At 42.0% G+C, this 13,601-nt stretch overlaps 1 protein-coding gene across 4 annotated transcripts in view; it reads left to right on the top strand.

The window, feature by feature from the left end:
* Positions 1-12,120, top strand: part of ST7 (suppression of tumorigenicity 7) — a 202,508-nt gene extending 190,388 nt beyond the window's left edge. For all 4 annotated transcript variants that reach the window (XM_083366702.1, XM_083366701.1, XM_083366700.1 and 1 more), the window contains 3 exons: positions 4,683-4,775; positions 10,143-10,282; positions 11,818-12,120. In XM_083366702.1, the coding sequence (XP_083222828.1) occupies positions 4,683-4,775; positions 10,143-10,282; positions 11,818-11,913 (329 nt within the window). In that variant the 3' untranslated portion in view covers positions 11,914-12,120. The remainder of the gene's footprint in view (positions 1-4,682; positions 4,776-10,142; positions 10,283-11,817) is intronic.
* The last annotated feature ends 1,481 nt before the right edge of the window (positions 12,121-13,601 follow it).

The following is a 13,601-nucleotide window of genomic DNA, read 5'->3' as shown; positions in this document are numbered from 1 at the left end:
CCGCCCAAATAAATTTATTAATACCCTTCTGCCATTGATCAAGGTTGGCATCATTTTTCAATATAGGTATCATTTGAAACAAAAAGAGAAACTTTGGCAGAACATTCATTTTAACAACTGCAATTCTTCCCAGTAATGATAATTGTAATTTTTTCCAATTATTTAAATCCCTTTGTACCTTCAACCATAGTGTTTCATAATTATTCTTATACAATTTTACATTTGAGGCTTCAATATATACTAAATATTTAACCTTTTTCACTATTTCAAAACCTATTAATTTAGATAACATATCCCTTTCACTCATAGATAAGTTCCTAGATAATATCTTAGTCTTATTACTATTCACCTTGAACCCAGAAATCTTACCATACTGAGTTATAATTTCCATCAAATCTATAACCGACTGTAACGGTTGAGATACTGTCACAACCAAGTCGTCAGCAAAAGCTCTCAATCTATAATCATTTTGTTTTATTTTAATTCCCTTTATCATAGAGGACTCTCGAATTTTAATTAATAAAATCTCTAATGTTAAAACAAACAATAATGGTGATAGGGGGCATCCCTGTCTTGTACCTTTTTCAATTTTAAAGGTCTCTGTTAGCCCCCCATTAACTATAATTTGTGCAGTTTGTTGTTGATATATAGCTTTAATAGCATGTAAAAAAGCTTCTCCAAAATTCATCTCCTCAACAACTCTCAATAAAAATTGCCAATTCAATTGGTCAAAGGCTTTCTCTGCATCCAAAAATATCAATGCTGCAGAGACTTGGTTGTTCTTATCCAAGTATTCAAGCAAGTTTACAATTTGTCTTACATTATATTTCATATACCTCCCAGATATAAATCCCGATTGATCACTATGAATCATTTTTTTCAAAACTTGCATTAATCTATTAGCCAATACTTTAGCAAAAATCTTATAATCTGTATTTAAAAGCGATATAGGTCTATAATTTTTAGGTTGAGTAAGGTCTTGATCCTCCTTTGGAATCAATGATACAAAAGCTGTCCTCCATGATGGAGGAACTGCACCTCCAGTCTGAATTTCATTAAACAAAATCTTTAAGGGTTCAATCATTTCAGGCAACAACTTTTTATAGTAAATTGCTATTAATCCATCTGTTCCCGGAGCCTTGCCCAATTACAAATGTTTAATAGCTAAAGAAATTTCTTCTGATGTAATTGGGCAATTCATTTCCAATTGTTGTTCTTTTGAGAGTCTCGGAAAATGAGCTCCCTGTAAATATTTGTCTATATCTAAAGCTTGTATATTTTCTTTAGAATATAATTTCGAGTAAAAATCTAAAAAACTCCTCTTAATCAAATTTTGTTGGTAGACTTCTTTTCCTTTATATTCTATTTTATCTATAATACATGATTTCTGTTTCTTCCTTAATTGATAAGCCAACCATCTACCAGGCTTATTAGCGTTACAAAAAGTATGGTGTTTAGCATAGCGCAAATTAATTGCTACTTGATCAGACAGTAGCATATTAAATTGTTCTTTCAATAAATGTATTGAGATCCTTAAATTATTATCCAATGGATTCAAAATAAGCTTTTTCTCCTTAGCTTTAATCTCTTCCTCAATATCTAAATGTTTTTGCATTCCATCGAGGTACCTTTATGCATATTTGTAACAAAAAATTCTTTCATATGTTCTCTACATTTCTGCAAGAACAAGTCATTTGTAAATAAGTTCTCATTCAGCCTCCAGGATCTTCTACTAGCATCTTCAGCAAAAAAACTCCAACCAGACAGGACTATGGTCAGACATTGTCCTAGGAAAAATCTTAACGTTCTTAACTGAAGAAAAAAGATCAGTAGTAATCAAAATAAAGTCAATCCTGGAGAAAGATTTATGTCTATCTGAAAAAAAAAGTAAAATCTCTGTCTCTCATATTACTTTCCCGCCATACATCTCTTAATTCCAGATCTTCCTTCAAATCAAAAAAAGCTTTAGGCAATTTCGAATTAAAAAAGTTTTTAGAGGATCCCTTCTTGTCTTCAGATGGCACCAAAACTCCATTCCAGTCCCCCATCATAATAACAGATTTATAATCCAGTTCGATTAGTCTCTGATGTAAAAATTTAAAGAATTTTTGCTGTTGTTGATTTGAAGCATATAATCCAATAAGAAGAACTTTCTTTCCTTGTAGTATTAATTCAATACTAACATATCTCCCTTGTTTATCCGATTCAATCTTGCCGAAAAGTCTTTTCTTAAATAAATAACCACTCCAGCCTTCTTGTCTGGAGCAAAGGATGCAAAATGTGTTCCCAATCAGGAATTAATCAGATACTTTTGGTCTTTTAATGCAATATGTGTCTCTTGTAAACAAACAATGTCATTTTTATGTTGTTTCAGATAAAAAAAATACTTTCTTTTCTGTGGTGAATTTAAGCCGTTAACATTCCATGTCAGGAACTTCACCATCTCTGGTGACCATAAGCCTTTGGAACATGGCCTGAAGATCAGCTGTTGCTCTCTTTGGGTGTGCTCCTCCCACAGGCTCTGATACAACTGCGTGTTTTGTAGCTGGACCAGTTACAGGCTTTTGCTTTTGCTCTTTTTCCATACGCTTATATGCAGCTCTTGTCATCCTCTGTTCTTTTGGGTCTTCCTTTAATGCCAAACTCTGCTCCATAGCCTCCGCCTGCCGCATCTTCTCAAGAGGCAATGACATTGCCCCTTCACTCACTCTTCTTGTCTTACTTCTGTTCTTTTGGTTCGAGGAGACAGTGGTAAGCCTGTTTTCAGGACCTTAGTGTAGAAATCTTTTGCTTTTAAAATTGTATCCAATCTGTATCTGGTCCCTGCATAATTTACCACAATTCCAATAGGTATTTCCCATCTGAACTGGATTTGTCGCTTTTTAAGCTCATCAGACAGAAAGGCAAAATCTTTCCTTTTTCTAAGAATTTTTGGAGGTATCTCTTTTAAAATCATAATATCTTGGCCAGCAATTTGAAATTTTCCCCAATAAAAAGCCTGGATAATAGAATTTCTGGTTGATCTCCTGGAAAAATAAATCACTACATCTCTAGATAAGTTTTTTTGCCTAGCAATCCAGGAGTTAACCCTAAATGTCTTATCCATTTCCTTAAGCAGTTCTTCAGGTTCACATTTCAAAACAGGAGCCACTGCTCGTGCTATTTCCCATTCCAAATCTTCTTTAGGATTCTCTTTGAGGCCTCTGATACGCAAAGCAAACTCCATGTTCTTATATTCTGATATAGTAACCTCATCCTCTGTTCTGTCAATCTTGGCCTCTGCTCTATCAATCTTCTGTTCAGCATCAGTAATTTTATTTTCCAAATTCTCCACATACTCCATAACTGAGTCCACACGAACATCCAGGTGTTCTATATGTGCAGCCAGACCCTGAAGTGCAAGCACTATATCTTCCCTCATCTGGTTGTTTTGGTTAACAAATTCTTCCCTTGTTTCCTTTATTTCCTGCTGCAAAACTTGTGTTGACTGCATCACAACTCGCTGAATATCTGTCAGTGTAAATGCAGGAGGTGGGGGGAGGGTGGTTGTACTGTAGGTTTCATCGAAGTCTGCCCTGCAGCTTGTGGTAAAGGTGAAGAAATAACATTCTTGGAAATTGGAGGCCCTCCCCCACGTCTCGCAGCCATCTCTTAGGTTTCGATTTCCTCTTTCACCCAGCAGAATCAAAGTTCAGAAAAAAAACAAGGAAAAGGAAAGAAAAAATAAAAATTCTCCCAAAGTTCTTAACCTTCAATAAGAAAAAAGGGAACAGGCTTTCAAATAAACAAAATCCGATACTGGGTAAAGTCAGTTGCAAATTGTATCTCTTGCTTTGTAGCAAAATATAACAGTTTTCCAATGCAATCACTTCGCACAGGAAAGAAACGTTCCAGCGCCATTTTTACTCCATTTCAAACTTGAAACTTGAAGAAGATAATGAAACTGAGTTAAAGTTAAGATCCAACTTGAAAATTCAGATCTTCCTGCTTTGCTCTGCCTGCTTCTCAAAGAAACAAAATACTCACAGTCCCATCTAAGCAGCAGGTGCAGTTGTCGCGTCTGGTTCCACTCCTTTTGGAGCGAAAATGTCCTGAGAGTGGAGAAAGCCTGGGCTCCGAGGGGGCTCCCCCTGTTATCCCCCAAACTACTTGGGAGAATCACAGGGGAGCTCTACCTCTACCCAGGCAAGCTCGCCTCTCCCTCTTCTCCCGAGGGAGAAGCTCCAGCGCCGCGGGACAGCTGATTTTCGCTGCCTCCGAGCGCTTTGACGCTTCCCAGGATCGGGCGGCTTCAAAACACTGCCATTCGGCGCGGCAGCGCTACCGGAAGCCCGAAAATCAAATTCTTAAACATACCATATATTGATTCAAATTATTTGTATAGGAATATGCTTTGTGGCACATTATGGATAAACAAATGGAAACTATATTAACAGTTCAGAACAAGGTGGACTATGTGCAACTTCAAAGAGAAGTTTAAAAGTTCACTGGGTTTCACTGCATTGAACTCTACCTAACTAAAAGGTATAGTGGACTTAACACCCGTAATTTCAACCAAGCACAGACCTATCCTTAGCCATACTGAATAGGGATTATGGGAATTGAAAGGCCACACATCTAGAAGCCATTACATTGGAGAAAGTTACTCTGCAGTCTTCAAAACTTGTTTTCTTTTTCTTTAGCTTTCAGAATGATCCCTTATCCTTTGGAAAAAGGGCACCTTTTTTATCCTTATCCCATTTGTACCGAAACAGCAGATAGAGAACTTCTTCCATGTAAGTTTGAATCTTTTCTGGTTTTATCTTTTAAGTAAGCAAGATTAAACAATTTGTCTATCAGTTGGCTCATAAGGAAGGAATTAATTTAATTTTTAATTTAATAATATTTGTATACCGCCCTTCTCCCTGAGGACTCAGGGCGGTTCACAGGGCAGAATAAAATACTAAATACAAACATTAAAAAGAGATTAAATGATTGCCCAAGTTAAAACAATTGGAATAGAATTCTAAAACACCAAGTTAAAATTAAGACACCAAAAATAAAAAAAACCCCACCAATCCCCATCAGGCTAGGCCGGCTTGAACAAACAGAAACGTCTTGAGATCGCGACGAAAGGAGCGAAGATCGGGCGCCATCCGGAGCTCTACCGGTAGCTGATTCCACAGCTCCGGGGTGCCCACAGAGAAGGATCTCCCCCTGGGGGCCACCAATCGACATTCTCTGATCGGTGGCACCCTGAGGAGGCCCTCTCTGTGGGAACGCACAGGGCGCAGGGAGCTTGATGCCGGCAGCAGATGTTCCCTAAGGTACTCTGGCCCCATGCCATGGAGGGCTTTAAACACCGTTACCAGTACCTTGAATCTCACCCGGAAGACAACTGGCAACCAATGCAGCTCACGGAGCAGAGGTGTAACGCGGGAGTATCGGGAGACTCCCAACACAACTCTCGCGGCTGCATTCTGTACCAGTTGGAGCTTCCAGGTGGTCCTCAAGGGCAGCCCCATGTAGAGAGCGTTGCAGTAGTCCAGACGAGAGGACACGAGCGCATGAGTGACCGTGCACAAATCATCCCGGCAAAGATAGGGCCGCAACTGGCGCACCAGGCGAACCTGGGCGAAGGCCCCCCTAGTCACAGCTCCTATATGGTCTTCCAAGGTGAGCCGTGAATCTAGGAGGACTCCCAAGTTGCGAGCCCTATCTACGGGGGGTAATAGTTCACCCCCCATAGCAAGAGGTGGAATGTCCGAATAAACCCGGGATGAAGGTATGCAAAGCCACTCAGTCTTGTCGGGGTTGAGTTGAAGTCTGTTCCTCCCCATCCAGACCCGAACCGCCTCCAGGCAACGGGACATCACGTTGAGGGCATCACTGGGGTGGTTTGGGGTCGAAAGGAAAAGTTGGGTATCATCAGCGTACTGATGATACCCAACTCCAAAGCCACGAATGATCTCACCCAGCGGTTTCATGTAGATGTTGAACAGGAGAGGCGAGAGGACCGACCCCTGAGGAACTCCACAAATGAGAGACCTCGCGGTCGACCTCTGCCCCCCTGCCAACACCGACTGCGAACGTCCCTGGAGATAGGAGGAGAACCACTGTAAGACTGTGCCTCCCACTCCCAGTCCCCTGAGACGCCGCAGCAAGATACCATGGTCGATGGTATCGAAAGCCGCCGAGAGGTCTAATAGGACTAGAACAGAGGAATATCCCCTGTCCCGAGCCCTCCAGAGATCATTCACCAGCGCGACCAATGCCGTCTCCGTGCTGTGCCCGGGCCTGAAACCCGATTGGTACGGGTCCAGATAATCCGCTTCATCCAGGACCAGAGGGAGCTGATGCGCCACCACACTCTCAACAACCTTCGCAAGAAAGCGAAGGTTGGAGACAGGACGAAAGTTGTTCAATACAGCTGGGTCCAAGGCAGGCTTCTTGAGGAGAGGCCTCACCACCGCCTCTTTCAAGACGGCGGGGAAGCTACCCTTACTCAGAGAAGCCGATATAACTGCCTGGAACCAGCTGCGTGTCCTCTCCCGGGCTGCATAGACCAGCCAGGAAGGGCACGGGTCCAATAAACATGTGGTGGTGCTCAGCCTCCCCATGATCCTGTCCACTTCCTCCGGAGTCACAGAATCAAACTCCTCCCAGGTGATATCGACAAGACCGCCCGTGTCCTGATCGTCAGACTCTGCCCAGTCAGAGTCCAGACCGGTCCGAATCCGAGCGATTTTGTCCGACAGATGTTGATTAAACTCCTCGGCACGACCCTGCAAGGGATCCTCCCTCACCTCCTGATTTAGGAGGGAGCGAGTCACCCTAAACAGGGCGGCCGGGCGATTATCTGCGGACGCGATAAGGGTGGCGAAGTGGTTAGACCTCGCCTCCCTTATCGCAGCGAGATAAGACCTAATGTAGGCTCTTAGTCGCAATCGGTCGGATTCGGATCGGCTGGACCTCCAACCGCTCTCTAGGCCCCGTCTCCGACGCTTCATCTCCCGGAGCTCCGCAGAGAACCATGGAGCTCGACGGGATCTGCACCGGGTCAGGGGCCGCAGGGGTACAACCCGGTCAAGAGCCTCAGTGGCCGTCCTTTCCCAGGCTTCCACTAAGGCATCTGCCGAGCTGTGAGCAAGGGAGGCAGGTGGGGACCCCAGCGCTGCCTGGAACCTCTGGGGATCCATTAAGCGTCTGGGGTGGTACCATTTAATTGGTTCCAAACACCCACGGCGGGGGGTGGCAAAACGGAAGACCAGCTGCAGGAGATGATGATCGGTCCATGACAGGGGCATAATAATTGGAGAGCCCCCACCAAGATCATCTAACCACCATCCAGATAAGAAAACTAGGTCAAGGGTGTGGCCTCCCTCATGAGTCGGTCCCGAAATTACTTGCGTCAGGTCCATGGCCGTCATGGAAGCCATGAACTCCCGAGCCAACTCAGATGATCCTCCCAGCGATGGTAGATTGAAGTCCCCCAAAACTATAAGTTTCGGGAACTCAACCACCAGCCCAGAGAGGACATCGAGCAGCTCAGGCAGGGCTGCTGCTGCGTGACTAGATGAAAGGTACACCAGCAGCAAGCCCAACTGCGCACCAGGGCCGCATCTCAGAAAGAGAGACTCACACCCGACTATCTGAGGAACAGTGGCCTCCCACAGACATAAGGTCTCCCTCATAACAACAGCCACACCCCCACCCCTACCCTGAGCCCGAGGCTGGTGCAGCACCCGGAAACCTGGTGGGCAAAGGTCAACCAGAGGAATCCCGCCCTCTGGGCCCAACCAAGTCTCCGTGATGCAAGCCAGGTCCGCCTGCTCACCCTCGACCAGATCACGGACGAGAGGAGCCTTATTAGAGACAGACCTGGCGTTCAAATACACCAGCCGGAGCTCAGGGGGCTGCACACCCTCACTCCCGGGACCTTGGGGTAGAGCCAGAGGGTCGGAGTGCCCCACCGCTTGTAAGCAGCGGAGAGGCCTTCCCTGAGATCGATACGGCCCTCTGCTCCTACATCTGCTGCCATTCCCTGATGTCGTGGGAATAGGTAGCCCCACGACCAGCCCTGGAGCCCCGGAGGTAACCGACCCCCGCTCCTCCCCCCTGCGATCTACATCGGCACTAGCCAGAACAGCGGTTGTTGGATAGCCCCCCTTGTCCAAACAACCAAAAGAACCCTCCCGCCTCCCTAACCCCCTAAAAAATTTTGACAGAAAAATAATCAGGGGCCTCTTATTAGGTCTACGTCGAAGGCCCCTACCCGTGCCCAGCCAACTCTCAGGGTCCCAATAAATGGGCCCTTCCTCGAGGTTATAATCGGCTGGCAAGGCGGGTCGCACCCAGGAGGGGGGAGCACCCCTGAGGGCGAGCAAGTCCGTGGAAGAATATTTAAAGGAAGGCATAAATAGCAGTCCGGGTCGTAGGCAGTCCATAGATAATAGTCCGTGAGGATCTATTCAGAGGGGGGTGCCCAGGCCTCCGACCAGCCGCTGCCACTCAGCTGGATAAACCCCCTGGGCAGGCCTACCACTGTCCTCTCACGACGGCCACAGAACCAGTTCTCAGGGGGATGGAAGTCTGGAGCAACCACACTGGGTATAGCATGCCCCATAGAGCTCTCACCTCTAGGGGCAGCAGGTGTAGATTCGGCCATCCTCTCACAATGGCTAATACCCAGAGTTCTCTGTCCTTTGAGGGTGTAAAGGGCAATGCGCAGTTGATTATAAAGGCAGAAATAACAGGCCATCATAGTCAATTCTGCTAGCAGCCAAGTCCCCCGTTGTCCCGTCATTCCCAGAAGTTGTAACTGACCACCACTCCATGGGCCCTCAGTTCCATAATTATTAGGGCCCTCCAGACTGTGGTCAACAAAGATTGACTCCCCCAGGTCCATTGCCGGTCTTCCAGGGTCCTTCAAAATGACCCAGGTCCACAAGGCTCCACTGGGCTCCACCGGAATCCACCGGCTAGCCCAGGAAGGTTTCTGCTGTATAACTTTATCCAGTTGTCTCAAAGGTGCTTTTTCAAGAGGCAACTAGACTTTCTTGTTGTTCTTTGAAGATGTTTCACTTCTCATCGAAGAACGTTCTTGGATGAGAAGTGAAACATCTTCAAAGTAAAACAAGAAAGTCTAGTTGCTTCTTGAAAAAGCACCTTTGAGGCAACCATGACCTGGAGGACTGAGAATCTCCATATAAGGCTTATCCATATTTAGTTTTTGCACAGAGGTCTGTCATTGCATGAGATGTAGCAACCAGGTTTGAGTTGGATTACAAGCCCATTATTACATTTTCATCAGTACACTACTCTCAGATTGAAAGTTGTAAGATAAACTCACTAGATTTAACAGTTAATTCCTTTGCTAACCTGGAATTAAAATTTGATTTAACTGGTTTTACTTGGATTGGGAAAGAAAAATGTTGGTTCCTGAAGCTAATTCAGTTTGCGCTACACATAAGACTTTGAAGATCCCCAATTATTTCTTTCATTAAAAAGCTGTGATTGTGTGTATTGTGAAGGATGCAGCTGAATTTATTTTGATGTGTTCATGATTTGGCTTGCAAGCCTTTAGTCAAGAATACTCAATGTAAAAAAAAGAAAGAGATTCAAGCTGGGATCTTTGATATGAAATTCTCTTCATTGAATAGAAATTCAATGAAGTATGTGCATGTATTGCTTTGTTAAACAAGCAAAAATAACATTGGTGAAAGGATACACATATCAAACTTGGAATTATAGAAATATTAATAAAACATATAAATTAATAATTAGCAAAAACTGGATTAAGTATAATCTGATAACAATTTAATTGATCTTTTTTTAAAAAAAGAGGTAAGGATAACTGAATAAATTGATCAGTTGTTATTTTGTTCTTTAGATTAAGTCCAAGGTCCCTTCTACTTTTCATACTTGGATGTTGTATTATTTTATTAACTCTGTTAATGCATAATTTTCTTTTTGTTAGTTTAATAAAAAAAGTTATTTATTAACAGCATAAAACCAAATACAGTATAAAATTAATTGTAAGGATCATGGAGATTTATAATAAAAATAAATTTAGGAAATGTAACCAGATTGGTTGAAAATCTGTAACATTGTTTAAAATAGTGTTTTACTTGTGTTTTTCTTCCTTATTAACTTCTTGGCAGCATTTCATGAAGTCTCTGTTTACCCCAAGAAAGAGCTTCCATTCTTTATTCTGTTCACTGCTGGACTATGTTCTTTCACAGCTATGTTGGCCCTTCTGACACATCAGTTCCCAGAACTAATGGGAGTTTTTGCAAAAGCAGTGAGTAGCATGTTTTCATTTGCTTATTTTGGCATGGTTCGAGGGGAAAGGTGAGTAAATGAATGAATGAAATGGGATAACAGGTTTTTTTTTAATCAGCAAGCACAACAGTTGCTGTTTTTTGGCCATATGGCAACTATCCTTTACAAATCATTATTTGTCACTGTATTTTAGAAATGAGTTGGAGGAATGTGATTTGAGTTACTAATCTGTTGCCAGGGGGTCTTCCAATATGAGACCATATTATTTCAAATGAAATGAATAAAATAAATGGTTAATTCAAAGAAACATGCCACTTTTTAAATGTGTTATGACAGGAGCAATCAAATTGTTATATTCACATATGGGCAGAATAGTTGAGAACACACGGTATTATTAATGTTTACAACCAGCATCATGTCAATAGTTAATGTTAAGATTTTTATTTCTTGGATTTAATTTGATATTGATACCAGCCAATTCCTTAACAAGTCTGGCAGCTTACAATTAAAAAAAAATCTGTGAACATATATGAGATCATATATAATAGAATCAGGAGATGAAATGCTACAACACAGTAAAGAAATATAAGAGATAAAATGCAAACTAAGTTACTGTTGCTGAAAAGCCAGTTTCAATGGAGATAAACAAACCCAGACTTACCACCTAAGCAAGGGAATTCCAGGAGTAAATATTTTGTCCTGCTGTTGCTACTCTTTCATTCCATTTTTAGTGATAAATGATCAGTTAAAAAAAGGAGGGGGAAAGCTGACATACTTTTATATCCTACTGCAGCCCTATCTGTATACTGCTCTTATGATCTGACCAAGTGCTGTTTTTTTTTAACTATTTGTTCAATTTCTGGCTGGCTTATCACCAAAAGTTCATTTTGATGTATGCTGAGTCGTGTACATTCAAAGTGACAAAGTTGTTATTATATCCTTAAGAATTCCTATCAAACTATTCTTCACTGCCTTTGGACACCAGCCTTTCCTATCCTTATGCCCTTCAGAAGTAAGGAAACTCCAGAGTTAAGTATTCTGAAAGTTGACTGAAGGGCACCATAAGAGAGATGAGAGGCCAATAGGTTCACATGAGGTGAAAACCAGAACAAAATTCTTGGAAAAAACAGACCATGATTGAGATGAGGATGATCTGTTTAATGAGGATAGGAACATTGGGAGAAAATGTAATGGTATAACTAAGCAAGAGCCCCATGATTAAAACAGTCATCAGAGAAGGGCAACAAAGAGTACTGGGAAACCTAGTCATAATAGAAAAGAGATTCTCAGTGAGTTGAGGAAGAGGGATTAAAATCATACATCAAAATATATCTGAACTATAAATGATTTCCTTTGTAGCATGCTTTTGACAGAAATGTCATCAGGACAAAGTTTTGCTCTGCAGATTAAATAAACTTTATATTAATATATTGATCGATTCAAATGTATCTACTAAATATATTAAAATTATTTCAAATGAAAATGTGTTATTCCAAGCTAGGTTGAGTGGTACAGACCAGATAATCATAACTCATAACCATAATTTTCTTGCAGTTTCTTAGTACTCTCTTTGCTCCCTTGAACTTTGTGATGGAAAAAGTGGAAAGCATCCTGCCCTCCAGTCTCTGGCATCAGCTAACAAGGATCTAAAGGAAAACAGTTCTCAATGACTGCCATATTTTCTGTGCCAACTTCCTGTTGACTACCGGAAAGCATGATTTCTTTTTTAAAAGAGAGCCCACGTTAAGCTCCTCATAAATTGTCTGTTATCATAATTTTTGTTGTACAAAATACATTGATGTTTGATTCTATTTTGCTTTCAAAAAACAAAAAGTAAAAAAAAATAAACTTTTGTGTATGGCAACCATTTGATCGTTTTAATTCTCTTCCAGCTTCCATGCAGAATTGTGTGTCACAATTGATTAAGTAGGGGAATACAAAGCACCTGCGCCCAGTTTATATTCCAGAAGAGTGGGGAAACTAAGGGCAGATTTAGAGGGTGAGATGAAAGGCTGTAACTAAGGAGAGTTTAGGAAGACCTCTGTCAGAGAGACAGTGTTAAATATTTAGTTCCAGGGAAGGCAAGAATTGACAGCCTTTAAATATGCAGTGATGTTAAGTGAATTCTTTTATAAACTAATCTTAACCAATTTTCTTGTTTAAACAGTACAAAGGGACCATGCTGTTCTGCAGCTTCTTATTTCTGAGTCATGTTTTATTAAATATATAAAAGAGGAGATAAAAGGCCATTTCCAAACCAGGAAAGGGTTTAGTAGTGGCAGCAAAACCAATAGACTTTTCAGAGATTATTTCCCATTTAATAGGATTACACTTTTGATTCTAAATATTAAAAAAATTAAAGGATGCTCACAACACTGTGTATACACAAAATGTGCCAAATGTGAAGTTAGAAGTTAGGAAACAAAAAGGACAACTCATGAGACAGAATAATACCAAACAATAATGAGGTAAAAATTGTCAGAAAAAAACGTTAACTATCAACTATAATTGGAAACACAGGAAGTGTTTTGACACAAAAGACAATCCTGGTTGCAAAACTGTCAGTAAACAGGTCACCTTTGTTAATATAATGTAAGTTTTCCTCACGAAGGTATCAGCTCGGATGAAATGAGGTTCCCCATCAGAAGAAACTATATTGCAGGGTAGTGTATATAAGGAGAGGAAAGGGGACAGATAAAACCCACCAGGGAATAATTGGAAAGTCTGAAATGGAAAAACAGAGGAATCCAGAGGAAGAAGTGACCCATTATGTGGTATGTGACAAATACCAGCAACCTTTGACTGCAATTAGAACAAATGCAGTATGCACAATTATTAACCAAGTGAATATTTTGACATCATTTTCATGCATATTTTCCACCTCCAAGCTGTATAATCTTAATGTTGTGATTCCTTGCCAGCCAGTGGAGCCAGCAGCTGAGTCTGAGGAATCAGATGATGAGGGGCCTGGAGTGACATTAGAGTCAGAAGAAGGCTCTGAGGAGCTCCAAGACTTACAGTCGGACAAGGAGCCTGGCCCCTCTACTCACGCTCAGGCTGAGACACAGCTGTGCTGGGAGCCTGACTTGGACAGTGATGCAGTTGAGAGAAATCCAGAATGCACGAAAGTGCCAGCGAGAGAAGCGAGTAGGGCAGAGGAATGCAATGGGGCAGCCCCAAAGGCAAATAAGAAGGCATTTTAGGAAGCCATGCCTTAGCTGAATTATAAAAGGGAAGGTGTGGGAGGTGCTGGTTGCCAAAGGCAACCGTTCATGTTGAGGATCGAGTTTCTGTGGACTGTTTGTTTGCTTTGGACATTGACTCAGGTCTGTGAGAAT

Source organism: Vipera ursinii, assembly GCF_947247035.1.
Source record: "Vipera ursinii genome assembly, chromosome: 6".
Taxonomy (NCBI): Eukaryota; Metazoa; Chordata; class Lepidosauria; order Squamata; family Viperidae; genus Vipera; species Vipera ursinii.
Note: the sequence above shows the minus strand (reverse complement) of the source record. Positions and strands in the feature narration are given on the sequence as shown.